Source organism: Notolepis coatsorum (assembly GCF_963971535.1).
Source record: "Notolepis coatsorum genome assembly, chromosome: 13".
Classification (NCBI taxonomy): domain Eukaryota; kingdom Metazoa; phylum Chordata; class Actinopteri; order Aulopiformes; family Paralepididae; genus Notolepis; species Notolepis coatsorum.
This window is the reverse complement of record NC_140177.1, coordinates 29,052,092-29,071,294: the sequence shown is the minus strand read 5'-3', so window position 1 is coordinate 29,071,294 and position 19,203 is coordinate 29,052,092. Positions and strand designations below refer to the sequence as shown.

At 41.8% G+C, this 19,203-nt stretch overlaps 1 protein-coding gene across 1 annotated transcript in view; it reads right to left on the bottom strand.

Moving 5' to 3' along the window:
• LOC311239305 (kinesin-like protein KIF11-B) overlaps positions 1-18,432 on the bottom strand; it is a gene marked incomplete at both ends in the record, with an annotated part of 55,213 nt that extends 36,781 nt beyond the window's left edge. The window contains 8 exons of the mRNA XM_084327611.1: positions 973-1,063; positions 4,141-4,265; positions 5,046-5,219; positions 5,374-5,452; positions 8,141-8,238; positions 8,538-8,658; positions 12,656-12,676; positions 18,308-18,432. Of these exons, the coding sequence (XP_084183737.1) occupies positions 973-1,063; positions 4,141-4,265; positions 5,046-5,219; positions 5,374-5,452; positions 8,141-8,238; positions 8,538-8,658; positions 12,656-12,676; positions 18,308-18,432 (834 nt within the window). The remainder of the gene's footprint in view (positions 1-972; positions 1,064-4,140; positions 4,266-5,045; positions 5,220-5,373; positions 5,453-8,140; positions 8,239-8,537; positions 8,659-12,655; positions 12,677-18,307) is intronic.
• Between the last annotated feature and the right edge of the window lie 771 nt (positions 18,433-19,203).

Sequence of the window (19,203 nt, the reverse complement as noted above, 5' to 3'; positions counted from 1 at the left end):
CTACTCTAGCATACCTGAAAAACAAATACAGAAACAGACTAAATGCTCAGCATGACCTCAGAATAGCACTTTCAAAAACCATGCCCAGAATAGATCTGCTGGTTGAAAACTTCAACCAGCCACATACCTCTCATTAGATTTCATTGTGCCATAGATGAAATATTATACCTCCATCTAACATGAGTTCAGGTCAGTAGAATTTTAAAATAAGTCAGTACAAATTAATCAGAATGTTTAAGGTTGAGGGACTGAGGGAGGGGGGTAAGAAATGGAGAGTTGAAAAAGGAGTGAGAAATAGGAGATTAGAACACGTTTGTTCATCTAAATGTGTTACAAAATTGTATGTTATGAGGTGGTGAGCAACTTAACATTACACTCAGATTATTGCTGTGATGTACTTTTATAATGAAGTAAATACATTTCATATACATTCTAAATTCATGGTTTGTTGCGTTCTTTATCAGTAGTTTATAAATGTATGTTATGGCAATTCATGATGTATTTTTGTAAGTTTGGGTCCCGGGGAAACACCAAATTTCTCTTTTGGGTCTCGAGCTGAAAAAGTTTGGGAACCATAGAGCAATACATGAACAACACCATCTAGGCTAGTTCCCTCTCCACTGTAACTATGGGTAGAACATGGCATTATTGGCTGGGGTTAGGATTCCCATTGGATGCCCCACATAAGAAATCTACTGATGCACTTACAGCACTGAAAGGGTCAAAGAAACTGCCTTTAAATTACAAATCATGACATGAAATGCACAAATTACCTTCTGGACAGTTGAGCTAAGACAGGCGGATGGAATAATCTAAAGGTTGCGTTTGGTAGTCAAGGTCTGTTGACTTCTGTTGCACTTACAATGTCTTTGTCTTTATAGTACAATTTCTCACTATACCAGCTTGATGACAAGAAAAATGTCATGAAAGGACCCATTCATTATTCATTCAACATATGAATTGGTATAATACCAAGTTGAGTTTGCCGATCTTCACAAGCTCCTTTCCTTCCAGGGTGATCTCCTTCATGTGAATGGTCACCGAGAACACAGAGTGGGAACGACTAGGGAAAGAAAGAAAAGGTGAGAAGAATAGAATAAGACTAAGGCCATGTCCAGACTAAACCGATTTCGGTCGTATCAATCAAAGTATTTTATCGTATGCAGTGCACCTTTCATCCACACGGAACTGCGTTCCGATAGCCTGAAGACGCTATTTTCTGAAACCGGCTTCCAGAGTGCGCAATTCTGAAGACGCTCCCCTTGCGTCGCCGTCTTTACAAGCGATACAAGTCTTTTCCTGAACCGTTGACGCGATAGCCCACCTCTCCCTTAACCCATGTGTGCAAACTCCCACATCACAACAACAATGGCATCATACAGAGTAGTTGCGTTCGTGTTACAGAAGCTATTGAGCTTGATCAGGCTTTTACAGCTAAATGTATTGTGCCTGTACTACCACCGTCGACAACAGATTGACATCTCCCTTAATCCGCATGATGTGCAAGCCCAGCGAACAAAAAATAAACATGATACATATATGTCTTATATGTCCTGGCTAGAAGTGTTTATTGAACACCGGGAGGCTAGTGTGATGCAATACACGATACTAGCTAGAGATTAGCGTCACATAGCTGGCCTCTCTGAAAACCCAAGTAGTAGCCAAGCACATATTGTTCCATAGCATACGCCTTCAGTTAATCATGACAAATCCTCTCTTACCTTGACGATTAAAAAGCCTCCATAATTTTGTAAATAGTATTCCCATGGCTGGTGTTGAGCTGTAGCCAGCCTGCTAGCGTTGATGCTATTCAATGCTATCAACATTAGCTAAATAGCTAACCAACTAAATACAATAGACAGTGGTTGATTGATTGAATTGATTGAAAAGTGTATTAACAGATTGCAGAATGGGTACAGTACAGTACAGCTCAATACATACAATTGTTAAGGGGATGCAGACCAGAGAAAGACTTTCGTCTTGTTTACATCAGGGTCCCCCATTTTCAATTCATCATAACATATATGACATACATGACATACAGATAGACAGTACTGCTACATCTATACATTTATGACATATCAGATTTGCAAATACAGTACTGTTGTGATACAAAAAGTGTCCTGGTATCCTGAGGTAACGTTAAATACAGACGTTTGCTAGTCGAAATGACTGGACACAGGGACAAGTTAAACATCAATCAATGACTTAAATACAACACAGGTAGTTCGAGCCACGGTCTCTCTCTCCACTCCTTTGGAAACTAACGTTACATTAGCTCAAAAACACAGAACCGGACGACACAACAACGAACAACGATAACACTTCCGGTCGGGGGGTTTCAAAATAAAAGAGCGACGTCTAAAACAGGAAAGACATTTATTTTGTAAATTTGTGGCACGCACTTATTTCTCGAGACGGTTTAGTTTTTACGGAAACGTTTTTTTTTTTAATAAACAATGAAAACGAAAAAGATCAAAATCGTTTTAGTCTGGACAAGGCCTAAAGCTTCACATGAAAAAGGTTTTTATATGAATACGTCCATCACATCAGCGTATTTAGACCACCATCAGTAGGGCACGTGCCCTACTAATCCCCAGTGATTACATTTTTTTTTTTTTTTTTTTAACAAATGTTTTTTATTTCCCCTTTTTTAACATGATCAAATGATAATTTAACATGATCAAATAATTATTATAATATTTTTTACTTCACTTTGAAATATTATAGTGAAATATTTTGCAATGTTGTCGCATTTATCTTGTTGAAATCCTCCAACAGGCTATTTTTTGTAAATTGACTGGTTTGCATACCAATAATACAGTGCAATAATAGAATAGTAGAATAGATAGTAAGATTATGCAATAGAATGGCCAGAGTAAAATAGTGCTACAGTACAATCAACAGCGGGTGTATTAGAAGGCTATGGTGAAGAGGTACGTTTTTCGCTTATTTCTGAAAATATTAAGAGATCTAGCTTCCCTAATGTCCATAGGTAGTGTGTTCCATAACTTTGGTGCATAGTTAGCAAAGGCTGCATCCCCGATTTTCTTTAGACTGTGGCTTGGAACCTTCAATAGTAGATGATCGCAATGTTTATACTTTGTATATAAGGAGGAGGACCTTGAAATCAATTCTAAATGTTACCGGAAGCCAGTGTAGGTTATTTACTTGTAACTTTGGGTTTGATCCAAGGAGTAAGTTGCCCCATATTGCTCTGTAACATTTCTCTTTTTGTTATAGGACCGACTAGTAGGATTTCAGTTTTGCCCTCATTTAATTTTAGGAAGTTGTTCGTCATCCATTTGTTTATTGCTAAGAGACAGGCGGAAATGGAGTTTATAGCTGTGTGATAATTTGGTTCAGCGGAGATGTACAATTGTGTGTAATCTGCGTAACTATGGAAACATACATTGTGCTTTCTAATGATGTCTCCTCAATGTTCAATGCAATGTTCAATGCAAGTAAAGCACTTTAAACTTTAAGTATGACTAAATGCTTTCTTGACTATATATATAGTAACTGTTCCCAAATGCATAGATTTCTATGTATTTTAGGGGTTTGGGGGGCTAGCTCTTTTTAATATAAATGTCAGATTGTTTTATTTATTTCATAGATTTCTATGCATTTCAGGAGTTTGGGGGGCTGGCTCCCCCAAATAATTAAATAACATAACCCTAACCTAACCCTAAAACCGAAATAAAGTTTAAAAAAAATAGTTACAAAATCCACCCATTTTCACCCACAAACCGGCCAAATTTTTCTCGCGGTCGCGCTACGCTTCATAGTTTTTGGTGCCCTTCTGTGCCCTACTGAAGTGCTGGGTCTAGATACGCCCCTGGTCCATCATACAAACTATTTTAACTCTCCAAGAGACCGCAGAGTCAGATATAAAGCTAAAGTGAAGGTACTAGCATCATATAAAACTAGACCTAAGGACTCGTCGGGAAGGGGGGGTAAAGGGGGTTAAGTTCTGCCCAAAATCAACGGCCACCGATTTCTCCTTTAACTTTGTTGCCATTGAAGCAATAACTAAAATGCTGTTTACTGTGGAATTGTATGCAACATTTTATTTAGATAACATTGGAAACTACTGGGGCTTTGTGTATTTACATTTCCAATCAAATTAGGCCGAAGTACCTGGAGTAGGCGTTGCTCAGCGTGGCGGCGGTCTTCCTCTGGGCGGTGCCTCTCTCCAGGATCCGATACACCTCGTCCTTGTTGTGGACCGTGAACACCTCCAGACCCTTTATCACCACACCCTTCTGATGAGAACAGATAGCCATTAGGTTGCTATTAGGGATGTCCGATATTATCGGCCTACCGATATTATCGGCCGATATCGGCATTAAAATGTGATATCGGAAAATATCGGTATCGGTTTTCAAAAAGATTTTCTTTGTTTTTTTTTACATTTCTATAACCTTTATTTACCCAGGCAAGCAAGTAAGAACAAATTCTGATTTTATTTATTGTCAAAAGTATGCATAATGTTGTGTTAATTCCACAACAAGAGATATGTAATGTTAATTACCTGAAATTATTCCATTTTTTGGGGGGGGGGGAACCCTGCATATATCGGTATCGGTTGATATCGGTATCGGAAATTAAGAGTTTGACAATATCGGTATAGGTAAAAAAGCCAATATCGAGCATCCCTAGTTGCTTGCTATGGATACCATGACATCGCCACCACACCCTTCCTGACAGGAACAAGCAGTCATTAGGTTGAAGTGGATAACATGACATTCTGAATTTTAGTTAGTCATTTTGTTTCAGACATTTATATACATCTCGGCAAATATCTACTGCCCTCGCAAGTACTACTACCTATGCAAATATTTGGATAACATGGACTCTCATTTATTACACAATACGACATAGTATCAAGTTTATACAAGTAGTATTTGTTAAATACTTTTATAAGTGATGTTTGATTTATCACAAAAGTCCTAATTTCAAACACCTAAGGAAAAAAATAACACCCAATGTCTCCACTTCAATTGTTCAGCAGATTAATACAGTGCATCTCGTCTGGCATCTACCTTGTCATCAAAGATCTGCAACTTCGCCACCTCCGAGCCGGTTGTGAGCAGATCAAACAGCTCCTCGTTATAGATCTCGAGCATAGACACTTTAACAGAGAACTCTGTTCTGTTGGACTTCAGCTTCTCAAAGATCTGGTGCAGTGTCCTGGGGATGACGCCGGCGAGCGGGTCCTGGGGAACGAGCAGCAAATATCAGAGCCAGTGTGACCAGGACAATGCCCAAAGCCGGTGTCGCCGATGGTGAAAAGGCAAGAAAATGTGTCTTAATAGAAATTAAAGGCAGATTGGTGCCCATCCTTTCAGGAGTGTGTCGAAACAAACATACCTCCTCCCATGTGAATTCCCCATCTGGAGATCTTTCTCCTTCCATGGTAAAGGTCTTCCCGGTTCCAGTCTGCCCATACCTAAAGAATACAGAACATGAATTAGGATTTTTATTTATATATATATATATATATATAGACACCACATACAATTAGGGTATGTTACATTATCATACATGGGGCAACAGTGGCCCAGGAGGTAGAGTCTGGTAATCAGAAGGTTCACGGTTTGTTCCCGGCTTCTCCCTGCAGCGTGTCGAAGTGTCCTTGAGCAAGACACTTGAGCAGGTTGGCATCTTACATGGTTGCCCCCGCCGTTGGTGGGTGAATGTGAGGCATAAGTTGTAAAGCACTTTGGATAAAAGCGCTATAAAAATGCAGTCCGTTTACAATTAACAAAGACTTTGATTTGCAGAATATTTTCAGAATATATGTGTTTTTGGTCCAATGTTTACAAACAACAACAAACTTTTTACAGTCCCAAACCATAACAAATACAATTAAAAACTTTGCATTGAAAGCTCAAACAACTAGAAAATGTAAATGTTGTCCTCATTCCAGTTATTCGTTTTTTTGGTGGTGGGGCTAGTCATTTGCTGTATGTATATATATATATATATATTCTACCCATTCTACAATCTCTTAAAAGTTTCAATCAATCAAATTTGATTGAAAATTGTATTAACAGATTGCAGAATGGGTACAATACAGTAAGGCTCAATACACACAATTGTTAAGGGGATGCAGACCAGAGAAAGACTTTCGTCTCGTTTACACCAGGGTCCCCCATTTTCAATTCATAATAAATTGTAAGTAGGGTGCAACTAGCACTGTGCAATCCATTCTTTGTGGATCTAGCCCAGAGTCTCAAAGGGAGTGCAACATCGGCTGCATACCACCAGGCGGCGGTATTGGACTTTTGCGATCTCACACTCATTCCCTATGGTTACACAGTCTTCCTAGATGGATTATGAATGGAAATAGCGAATAAAAGAAATAACGATCAAGTAACGAGTATACTATCTCATGTTGATAAGAGTATTAAAACTGGAAAAAGATCCATTTAAGGTAGATTTAGAACAGATAAAAAATATGCGATTAATCACGATTAACTAAGCACAATCATGCGATTAATCAGATTAAATATTTTAATAGATTGACAGCCTTAATATATATATATGGATTATGGATTGGGCCTTTAACACATTGGACGCCAGAGGTCGCTGTGGGCGTATGGCCCTGTGTGCCAGCGCTGTAATGCAATGGGGTAAATGCCGGTGTTTGCAGTGCTAAAACTATATTAAATATTATAGCTATGGATCTAATGATAGTCGATTGTCATTGAGTTACTTCTGGTCAAGATGCAAAAAACTGATAATTTTCTCATCAATACATTCCCGTTTTATACCGTGGTGAGTATAGTTTCAGAGTAATTCTGTGTAATCCCAGGAAACTCCGCCAAACAGCGTTTTACTGCATTCAACTATAAATCGTGCCATTTTTCGCCTGGATCAATAATCAATCTGAAATCAATGCTAGATTATCGGTATTATGTTTCATCATGGATGCATGAAAGGGGGGGGGAGCCGCCCCTCCGTGCTTTGATCGCAACCAACGGAATATGCTACACACACACACACGCTCCGATCGCGGGGAAAGAATTATCGGATCAACGCAAGATTGATAACATATAGCCCTTACCTTGTCTATGATGTACTGCAAAAAGAATAATCCAATTATCTGATCTCCATTCCAAGTACTGATCGCGAGCGTGTTTCCAACGTAATCCAGCATTGAACATGAATGGGGGGTCGGGGACCCTCGTCGATGCATCCGTTATAAGTAGGGGTGTAACAATGCGACCTCACAATGATTAATTTCGATTACGATTATTCAGGCAACGATTCAATGCATCATGAAATCTCTTCATTTGACCACGATTCAATTCGATTACGGTCATTTCCCATCAGTTAATTCCCCAAAAAAATTTGAATACACAAATGTGGCTGGGGGAACTGATTCACTCAGCATGAATGGACTATAGGTCAATAAAAACAATACACACAAAAAAACATTAAATTGATTTCTCAAAAAAAATTCTATTTTTTATTTAGATACATTTAGATTATAATCACTTCTAACATTTTCAAATCGATGCAGTTGATTCGTCACATTAGAATCGATGCATTTCGATTAATCGATGCATCGTTACACCCCTAGTTATAAGCGCTGGTCTTGCCGGAGTGTTTAGACCCCGCCGGCACGCCACAGCTCGGCCCAGACACTAAGCCACATCGTTTCAAATGGAGTGCAATAGCGGCCGCAAGGCGTTAGGCGGCGGTATTGGCCTTTTGCGAGCTCAGACCCATTCCCAATGATAACATCAGGCTGGATGGATGAATTATGAATGGAAATATCGAATAAAAGAAATAACAACGAAACCCGACTTCTCGGGTTTGGCGCCCAGCGTTCGGCGAGTTAAACCGGGATATCGCGGGTTTGGCCCCGAATGTGTTAAGGTTAAGTAAATAAAATCTCACATAAGGAATTTAGAAATGTAGCAGGTAAGAGCCTAAACTTGTTATGGTCAATGATCCTCATGCTGAACGTGCAACATCACCACCAGTTGACCATCTCAAACCTTGCACCCTTTTCTTGATCCTCCATAGAACCCAAACAAGGTTTGCCAGAGGTAAGACAGTTGAGATTGGAGGATCGAGAAAAGATTGTGGGGTTTGAGATTAGTCAATTTCACAAGCAACTACTTACGCAAACACAGTACAGTTGTATCCCATGATGACTTCATCCAGAATAGGGCAGACTACGCTCCTGTAGACGTCAATCTGCTTGGCGTTCGGGCCAAACACCTGAACAGGCAGAACAAAAGGAAACGTTACGACGCAAGGAAGCATACAATGGTTTGCACATGAAAATGTCCGCTCGGTGTTCTATCCAACGATCGATAGTGGCCTTAAAATTGGACTTGATGGAAATGTGTTCCTGACAAGACCAAATACAAACCTGGGTTTGCCAGTGACCAGGAGACACTCCCATCATCATCATCATCTTCGTTTTAAGTCCCTATTTTCCCACTACAGTACTCCCAGGGCCCCCCACTCACCCACGATGCTTCAATGAATCAACGCTTCTGTACTTGGCCACTTACCATGTCAAATGTGTAAGTCTTTCGTGCAGCTTCTCCGGTTTTCACAACAACCTCCTTTCGGTTCGGATCACAGTCTATGACCCCATGGGAGTTTGCCTTGAGTTCTTGTGCATTAAAGGGTCTAGAGAAACGGTCCGGGAGAATGAAGTGCAGAAAAACGTTAACTTGTGAAGTGATGTAGTGGTGAAATTATAGTGGGTAAACAATGACATCCTCTTGGCGATCAAGGATTTAAAAAATATTTTTCTGAAAGTAGCCTATTAGTTAATCGATTCTTTTTTTTTGTGTGTGTGTGTAATAGACCTAATCGAGACAACTGTGCTACTATTGACCATTTGGATGGACCCTCACACATCTCTATATGCAGCTATCTTTTGTCTTGTGGAGCACACCCTAAAAACAGAGCCAGAAGAGGCCCCAACTCCCATCACTATCCGAGGGGAGGAGGCAGAGGACACGGACAAGTTCCTGGGAGACACTTGACAATAAACTGGACAGTAAGCCCTCTACAGGAGGGTCAAAGCAGGTTGTTGTAGTACATAATGAGTGTTGTTTTATTATTATTGATAAGAGTATACAGTATACACATCAGCTGTCATGTAGAAATCTTGTTTTTATTTCATATTTTCCTAGCCCCTTTCGGGACTGTGATGCACGCCAACATGGTTGGACGAGTCCGTCCCTTATATACGACCATTGAAAAATCCTACAATTAAGTCTGTCTCGCTTTTCTCTTATCAAAACGCTTGTCGTACGGTACAGGTGTTGCAAAGAAATTTCAAAGGTACTTTGTGTCTTATACTCTAGGCTCTGTTGCCCATACTGTATGAACTCTGAACTTTGTTACCTATACTCAATCAATACTTAATACTTATATACTGCCTTACACTGTACTCCTAACTACCTACCTCAACCTATAGTCTATCCATATAACACAAGATCGCCATGTACAATAACACTGTATATACATGCATCTATATCTGTATGAATATTTTTCTCTCTTTTTTTTCAGTTAGTTAGATAGTAAATTATATTGACCTATTTGTTTACACTGCTTGTGTTGTTTTTACTACCTGTACCACCCCCACCCCCCCCCCCCCCCCCTTGCTGCTATGATGCCTGAATTTCCCCAAGGGGATCAATAAAGGAATATCTTATCTTATAATATATATAGATATACTGTACACACACCTGCATATACATACACTTTATATCTATATGTATCCCATACATAGTTTATACCACTGGCTAGTATAATCTATACGAGTGTATTTATACTTGTATCACTGTACACACACACACATGATTAGCATATTTACTCAGTAGCTCGTTATATATTCCATATAATCACGTCTTACATTGGATATTGTTGAATGAATGAAAACTTTTTTATCTTTCTTCCCCTCCTTTTTCCCGATTTTTCTCCCATCCCACCCTTCCTGGTTGTTGCGTACTTTCCCCTACTGTTGGTCCGGGAGACCGGAGACTGTCACATGCTTTCCTCCAACGCATGTGCAGCCTGGGGCAGGCCAACCTGGCCGCGCAGGTTCTCACCGGGGAGAGTGTAGCGTGTGGGAGGCCACACTATCTCTCCTCAGATCCAACCCTCGCTGAGCAGGCGCCCCGACCGAACTGTAGGGGTCGCTGTCCACAACGCCCAGGACCCACCCTTCAGCTTCCCACCCCCTGATACAGCCAATTGTATCAGCGTGAGAGGACAGCCAAGCTGATAGCAACGCCGGGAGCTGGATTCGAACAGGCGAATCCTAGTGTCTCCCGGTGTTGGTGACGAACGTAATCTCCGTGCGCCACCTGCCGAAAACTTTATTTAACAGATTGCAGAATGGGTACAATACAATACAGTACAGCTCAATACACACAATTGTTAAGGGGATGCAGACCAGAGAAAGACATTTGTCTTGTTTACATCAGGGGCCCCCATTTTCAATTCATAGTGGCTAGTGTTGTGCACTTTACTGTTACCTTTCAATCTGGTTGATCTGCTGTACGATGAATTTGAATCAAATCCGATTAACGATACGTCTCGATTAGGGGCTAGGGCTAACGTATTCCACCAGCAATGCAGAGTGAAACAGCAATGTTTTGTTTATCCAAGTGGATCACTGTGACTATGATGAATTGAAAAAATGGGGGACCCTGATGTAAACAAGACCAACGTCTCTCTGGTCTGCATCCCCTTAACAATTGTATGTAGTCAAGTCAAGTCAAGTCAGTTTTATTTATATAGCACGTTTACAAATGACTAACAGCCAAACCAAAGTGCTTCACAACATGATAAAAACACATACAATGCAATACAAATACACTAGAAAAAGAGGTAGAGTACAGTACATATAGGAAAGCAAGGGCAAAGTGCAATAAAAGAGACAAGAAAATTTGATAAAAAGTGCAGAGTGACAGCTGACGTCATGTATAGATGCTGGGCTAGCTCTGGTCAAAGGCCAGGGAGAAGAGGTGTGTTTTGAGCAAGGATTTAAAAACCTCCAGGCTCTGGGCAGATCTTATGTGGGGGAGGCTGTTCCAGAGTCTGGGGGCAGCAGCAGCAAAAGCTCTATCTCCCCTGTTTTTTAGCCTGGTCCTAGGCACCTCCAGCAGCAGCTGGTCAGCAGATCTTAAGGCTCTGGATGGGGTGGGGTGATGTAGGAGCTCAGCTAGGTACAGTGGAGCCAGCCCGTGTAGTGCTTTAAAAACAGTCAGTAAAAGTTTAAAATCAATACGGAAACGGACGGGGAGCCAGTGGAGAGACGCCAGAACTGGTGTAATGTGGTCACGTTTCCTGGTACCGGAAAGCAGGCGGGCAGCCGCATTTTGTACCAGTTGCAGGCGACGAAGCAGCAACTGGTCAATGCCGACATACAACGCATTGCAGTAATCCAGCCGGGTCGAGATAAAGGCATGGATCACCCTCTCCAGATCCTTCTGGGAGAGGTATGGTTTGGTCTTGGCTAGGAGTCTGAGGTGAAAAAGCTAGTTTTGACCACCGAACTAACCTGCTTATCAAATTTAAAATTTCTGTCGAAGATTACTCCGAGGTTTCTGACAGAGGAGCGGATATTTGAGCCCAGGGGGCCTAGGGCAATGGCTGTAGGGTCAGGTGAATCATTACTAAATAAAATCATCTCTGTTTTGCGCTCATTTAAGTTGAGAAAGTTTGCACTCATCCATAATTTAATATCAGCCAGGCAATCTAGCAGTGGTTGTAATGTGACCTTGCCTTTTGCTTGTAGGGGTAGATAATCTGCACATCGTCGGCAAAGCAATGGAAGGACATGTTGTGCTTTGCAATGATTGAGCCTAAGGGCAACATATATAATAAAAAGAGGATGGGGCCCAGTATCGACCCCTGGGGCACCCCACAGGTAAGTGGGGCCGCTGAAGAGAAGAATTCTCCAAGCTGGACTGAGAAGCTCCGGTCAGTCAGGTAGGACTTGAACCAGCTTAGGGCGACGCCTGTGATGCCAACATGTTTTTCCAGGCGCGACAGTAGGACAGTGTGGTCTATAGTGTCGAAGGCGGCTGTAAGCTCTAAAAGCACGAGAATGGCGGGATTTCCAGAATCTGCAGCTAAAATTAGATCATTTTGAACTCTCAGGAGGGCTGTTTCAGTGCTATGGCGCGGTTTAAAGCCAGACTGAAACTTTTCGTGGATTTGATAAACATCTAAAAACAGTTTTAACTGGAGGTAAACTGCTCGCTCCAAGACTTGACAGGAAGGGTAATTGGGAAATAGGCCTGAAGTTAGATAAAATAGAGGGATCAAGGTTTTTCTTTTTTATCAGGGGTTGAACCACAGCGTGTTTAAAGGCGGTTGGGACACAGCCAGAGCTGAGAGAGGAATTTACCAGCAACAGAATAGTGGGCAAGACTGAATCGAGCACTTCTTTTAGAAGGCGAGAGGGAAGGCTATCTGAGGGGCAGTTTGTGGGCCGTAAGTGTTTAATTATGTCAGAGAGAGAGGAGGGAGAGACGGGCTCGAACTGCTCAAAAACAGCAGGCAGGGAGTGTAGGGGAGAAGGGGGGGGGGGCTGGGAAGGCTGTAATGAGAACTGGTCTGAGAGCAGAGATTTTATCAATAAAAAAGTTTAAAAAACGTTCACAGAGAGCAGATGATGGCACAACTGGGGAGACATCACGGGGGTTAATGAGGGAGTTAAGAATTTTGAAAAGAATCTGGGGCTTGTGGCAATTTGGAGATGTATTCGCATTTAGCAGTTTTGACAGCATTTTGATATGCAGATAGGCAGTCACGTAGGATTTTGAGGGAGACGTGGAGCTTATCCTTATTCCACTTTCTATCCGCACGCCTACATGTGCGTCTGAGAGCACGCGTGGAGTCATTTAGCCATGGTGTTTGGAGTGTTTTGCTGCGTTTGGACCTGAGAGGTGCAAGTGCGTTGTTCATGGGACGGGGTAGCACGGTGTGCCACCCCATGATAAGTACTCGCTATTTGCATATCAATAGCGCCGGTCGTCAGGTGTGTTAAATACGTTCTCAAGACACATTCACACCTAACTTGTTGTGAAGACGTGTTACATTCCATTCGTAGAGGCAATTAGGCACCGTCTTTAGCAGGCATGCGTTGTTCATGGTACGGGGTAGCACGGTGTGGTACCTCACTGAGTATTAAAGATTTGAGCAGAAGCGCGTGCACGCACATGCACGCGCTCGCGAGAACGCGCTGCTCGACTCGGCTGGTTGTGTTTACCTGCCTCCCGGGCCCCGGCGCTACCTCACATTATCATAACAATAGCCGCTATAGGCTGGTGTCTTCAACACGTCTGGACTCTTTGTGATGTAAATATGGAACGTCCCAAGTTGCCGCTGCCCACAGAGTGCACCGCCGTCCAAAGGTGAACGACGGCGAACGAAGGGCCAAATCAAAACAGCCGTCAATTCCGAATTGACAACTGTTTTGATTCAACCCCCCACCCACCACCACTCACCCCCGGACAACAACACACTCTGCAAACAGCAGCAACCCGGGACATTCCATATCTACATCACAAACTTTGGGACTGAGTAGATAATTAATTAATCTTCTCTTTATTTTTATTATTTATATTAAAACTGAATCAAACCATAAACAAGGTTGCCTGTTGGGATGTTAGATCCTAATGTGAAAAACTGATTTTATATGTCTGCACTTTATGTGCTCATTTTATGCCTGTCTTAATTCTGTTGTGAAGCACTTTGAGCTGCAGTTTCTGTATGAAAGGCTATACAAACAAAGTGTATTATTGTGCGCGAGGGAACATATGCGCATGCGCGCGGGGCCGCGCGTGCGTGTGCGCGCGGCGTCATTATCCTGCGTGGCGGCTCAGTCCATAATAACAACGCAACACTGCTTTAGTCTGTGCCCTAGCGAGGCAATAGTATCCAGCTGCAGCACGACAGCCCAGCGCTTACAAGCCCCGCACATACAAGCCCCGCACATAGCAACCCCTCGCTTCCATTGGCTGATTTTGGTGACGTGATTTTGGGTCACGTTGCACGTTGCACTGCGGGATTGATTGATTGATTGATTGAAAACTTTATTAACAGATTGCCGTATGATTTGGGTCACGTTGCACTGCGGGATTGATTGATTGATTGATTCATTGATTCATTGATTCATTGATTGATTGATTGATTGATTGAAAACTTTATTAACAGATTGATTGATTGATTGAAAACTTTATTAACAGATTGCCGAATGGGTACACGTGACCACAGGCCCTGATTGATTGATTGAAAACTTTATTAACAGATTGTAGAATGGGTACACGTGACCTGACCGATTGATTGATTGATTGATTGATTGATTGATTGAAAACTTTATTAACAGATTGCAGAATGGGTACAGTGACCGATTGATTGATTGATTGATTGATTTATTGATTTATTGATTTATTGATTGATTGATTGAAAACTTTATTAACAGATTGCAGAATGCAGTACAGCTCAATACACACAATTGTTAAGGGGATGCAGACCATGCAGTACTGTTACATTTGTGACATACAGTAAATATATACAAGGGGGAGGGAACTGTACATTTATGATGAATTGAAAATGGGGGACCCTGATGTAAACAAGACGGAAGTCTTTCTCTGGTCTGCATCCCCTTAACAATTGTGTGTATTGAGCTGTACTGCAGATATATTTCAATTGCCTTACTTATTTACATAAGTATTATAGGCCTACAGCAGTATTGTACAGACAGTCTGTGTGAAGTCTGTGTGGTTATCCAGCTGCACAAAGGCAGAGCAAGAGGCTCTACAGAGGGTGGTGAAGGCGGCAGGCAGGATTGTCGGGACTCCTCTATCAAACATCACCTCCGTCTTCACCTCCCGCTGCCTCCACCGCTCCAAGTGTATCATCAAGGACCAGTCTCACCCAGCACATCACCTCTTTCAGCTCCTTCCCTCAGGGAGGAGATACCGGTCCATACATGCCAAGAGTTAAAGATTTAAGAACAGCTTTTTCCCCCAAGCAGTCAGACTGTTAAACGCTCATTGACTGTCCCCTCACGTGCACCATGCACTTACCTGGACTTGATAATCACTGTTACCACTCATCATGCACTTTATTTAAAATATTCTGTTATGTACAGTGTTATATGTGTTTCATGTATGTATATATTGTACTACGGTCTGTGGGAGCTCCCCTGAAATTTCACTCACGGTCATATAAGAGTTTTAATGTAGAAGGTTTTATTAATGAAATGTTGGGTATAAACTGGGAGGAGGTATGTTGTGAGGATGACCCAGAGGTTGCACTGGACTTATTTATGTCAGAAACAAATCAGCCCCATGGATAGATAGTAGCTTTTAATGAATTTTAATGAATGAGAGAGACATACTGTAGCCAAAAAAGCATCAGTGTGTTCCAGTTCTGCAGATGACAGACAAAAGTACCGTTCCTTACGTAATCAAGTCACAAAGTTAAATAAGGTGAGAAAAAGGGAATATTTTAAACCATGGTTATATGATGTGAGAAATGATGGTAAAAATCTATGGAATGTTTTAAATCAAATTATGGGTAGAAAATCCAATGTCTGTACACCTTTTGTTGAGTCATATGGAATTGTCCTAACCAAACCATGTGATATTGCCAACCATTTTAATGATTTTTATGCAAGTAAGATATCTCAGCTCAGGCAGGGAATGCACATCTCAAACAATACAAAATCAAATGACATAATTAAGAATATCATAATGAAAGATAAAGGGTGTACATTTGATTTTCAACAGGTTGAGGTTAGTGATATTGAAAGGTTACTCCAGGCTCTACCTGACAGCAAGTTAGCTGGCACAGACAACTTGGATAGTAAATTATTGAGAATTACTGCTACGATCATAGCAAGTCCAGTGTCATATTATTAATAGATGTATACAAGTGGGACTATGTCCAAAGAGATGGAAGGAGGCTAAGGTTACTCCTTTACCCAAAGACTCCAAATCAGTTTTTAATGAGGGCAACTCCAGACCTAATATAGAAAAGATAGAAAGGCTGACAAAGAGAAGAAGAGTGCAGCAGAAGCTGGAGAAAGAAAAAGATGGAAATATTTGAGCATTCTCAGTTTTTTAGAGCCACACTTGCAAGACAGGGAGACCAGCAGCTATTTCAGGGAGATGGAGAGCCAGCAGACTGTGGACTCCTTGCTTGCCTCCATCATATATGTCAGAGGTAATAATTTACTTTAGGGCCTGATCACTTCAGTGCAAGCAGGGAGTAGGAGATGATGGTTGTTGTGGAATATTCCAATGAGCCAAACAGTGAAGCTGTAGGAATTCAGATCGAGTCAATTTGTATAAAAATATAGAACAGTTTATTTCTGTTTCCATGCACACAGAAAAGTGCTCAGTTCATCATCAGAGACCAGAATGTCATATCTCCTTCCTCAACCTTGGCTGTTGTTTATAAGAAGGCCGTCAGACTGTAACCTAGTGTCTTTGCCTAGTATACTAGTTGATCATATATTAACTAGTCAAAAGCTGTACAGAGATTTAACACAGATGGACATAGATAACATTTCCAGTCACAAGGTTTTTATTGTTAAACATTCACAGAATGTGTGTGAGATACCACTGATGTAATCAGGTTTGTTTACATAAATGGCAAACTATATATATATAGCTTTGGCATTTTGTGGAAAACTGGAAAAAGTGGAAACTTAATTTAATTATTCTAGTTTTATCTCCAAAACTGAAATATTCTGTCGTCTGTCACCCAGACGACCCAAGGTTTGAGCAGTGAGGAGGAGGGCCCTGGTCCATCCACAACACTGCCCCGCTCTGCACCACCAGCGGAGATAGCTGCTCCACCACCTGCTGCACAGAGGGAGGTCCCTGGCACCTCCATCGTCCGTCGGGGACATAACAGCTCTGCACCACCAGCGGAGATAGCTGCTCCACCACCTGCTCCACAGAGGGAGGTCCCTGGCACCTCCATCGTCCGTCGGGGACATAACAGCTCTGCACCACCAGCGGAGATAGCTGCTCCACCACCTGCTGCACACGGGGACATAACCGCAGGGCAGGGCTCCTCCTCCACCACCACCACCCGCCTGACTACCTACCAGCAGGAAACAGCAATGAACATTTTTTATTGAGCCTGCTGCCAGCTTTGGACACACTTGATGGTGAAAATAATTCACTTTTAGTAGAAAAAGGGGGTAACCACTGCGCTCAGACAGGTGCGTAGTCCAACATTAATTAAGTTGCAAAAAAGGAGGTAGGGACCGCACTCAGAATATCGTTGTTTTTATTTTCAAGTTGTTATAGCGCACAAAACGTTTTCAGCCATCCGGCCTTCATCAGTGTGCTATAACAACTTGAAAATAAAAACAACGATATTCTGAGTGCGGTCCCTACCTCCTTTTTTGAAAAGAATTCACTTGTCAGAATGAAAATCCAGCAGGTTTTGCATGAGGCTCAGTTTCCAGTTGAGTTGTAGGTTCTTTGTTTTATTGTAATCAGTTCAATTGTTTTTAGGTTTACTTGTTTTTAATGATTTAATTTAATTGTAATCAGTTTAATTTACCTGTGCCTTTGATGATCTGTAAATAAAATAAATATGCACTGTTCTAATAATCAATTCAATGTCTAAATGTATCTGTGCCCATAATTGTAATATGTATATATGCATTGGTCAAAGTTTAATCTTGATTTGCATCGTAATAGCCAAAACATTATGCTAGTTATGAATAACATTTATACAAAATTGTTGGTAATAAATAGTTATTGTACAAGGACAATCTTGGTTGAGCATGGGAACAACTCTCTCAACACAAAGTAGGTGGCTCTGAAAAGAGCCTTTGGGTGGCTCTGAAAAGAGCCTTTGGGTGAATACGGGAGGTAGGAGTAGGAGGTCCTCAGATGATCCCATTCTGCCATGGCACCTATCCTGCAGCTGAGCAGCTGAGAAGTACCCAGTGAAGGTTTCCCTGACAGTAATGGCCTCTCTGGTGGCGTTGTTGCTTCCCATCCTTCTGAGGGCCTGGGCACCAAGGAGTGGCTCTGCTGGCACCACAGGCACTGGCACAGATCCATCGTCCCACCTGATTGATTGATTGATTGATTGAAAACATTATTAATTGCAGAATGGGTACAATACAGTACAGCTCAATACAAACAACTGTTAAGGGGATAGCTCAATACAAACAACTGTTAAGGGGATGAAATACTTTCATCTTGTTTACATCAGGGTCCCCCATTTTCAATTTATCAGGACATTTATGACATACAGATATTTATATATAGCCTACCTCATGAAGTTGTGGAGCATACATGTTGCTTTCACAACTTTCTCCGCAACCTCTGGAGACACACCCAGCACCCTCCTATACAGCCTCCACTGAGCCGCCATGATGCCAAAGGAGCACTCCACCATTCTTCTGGCGTGGGAAAGCCTGAATGAATTAATGACAACTTTATTTAACAGATTGCAGAATGGGTACAATACAGTACGGCAAAATTACAAACATCACAAAACAAACTGGTCAGACTACTTCTTGACCTGAACCCCAGAACCCACCTCACCCCTGCCCACTTTGACAACCTAGGATGGCTTAGAGTAGACGACAGAGTACAGCAACTTGCAATGGGCCTGGTCTACAAGATACACTATACGACCGGGGTGCCCATGTACATGTCAAAATACTTCCCAAAGGTCAGTGAATACCACAACCACTACACCAGAGGAAGCTCAACAAATCATGTTAAACCCAGATTCGGCTCAAACAAGGGACTAAACACGTTTCGCAATTATGCCACAACAATGTGGAACGCCCTACCCAAAGCTGTAAAGGAAAGTGAATCCCTGCCCACATTCAAAACCGCTCTTAAAGAGCACCTACGGGAGGCTGCAATTCAAAACTGGCCACCGTAAATGCCCAAAACCCCCACCACCTCCTAATAGACAGTCTCCTCCCCACCGCATGTATATATTCCCTCCCCGCCGTATGTATATTTCCCTCCCACCCCCTCCTAATGTACAGTCCCCTCCCCATCATATGTATATACTCTGTCAGGATCTAGGGGTAACAGTACTGTATATTTGAATACCGCTTATGTCACAAATGTATCAGTACTAAATACCTATATGTCCCTATGCCATAAATGTCATGTATGTTGTGTATGTCATAAATGTCTATATGAATTG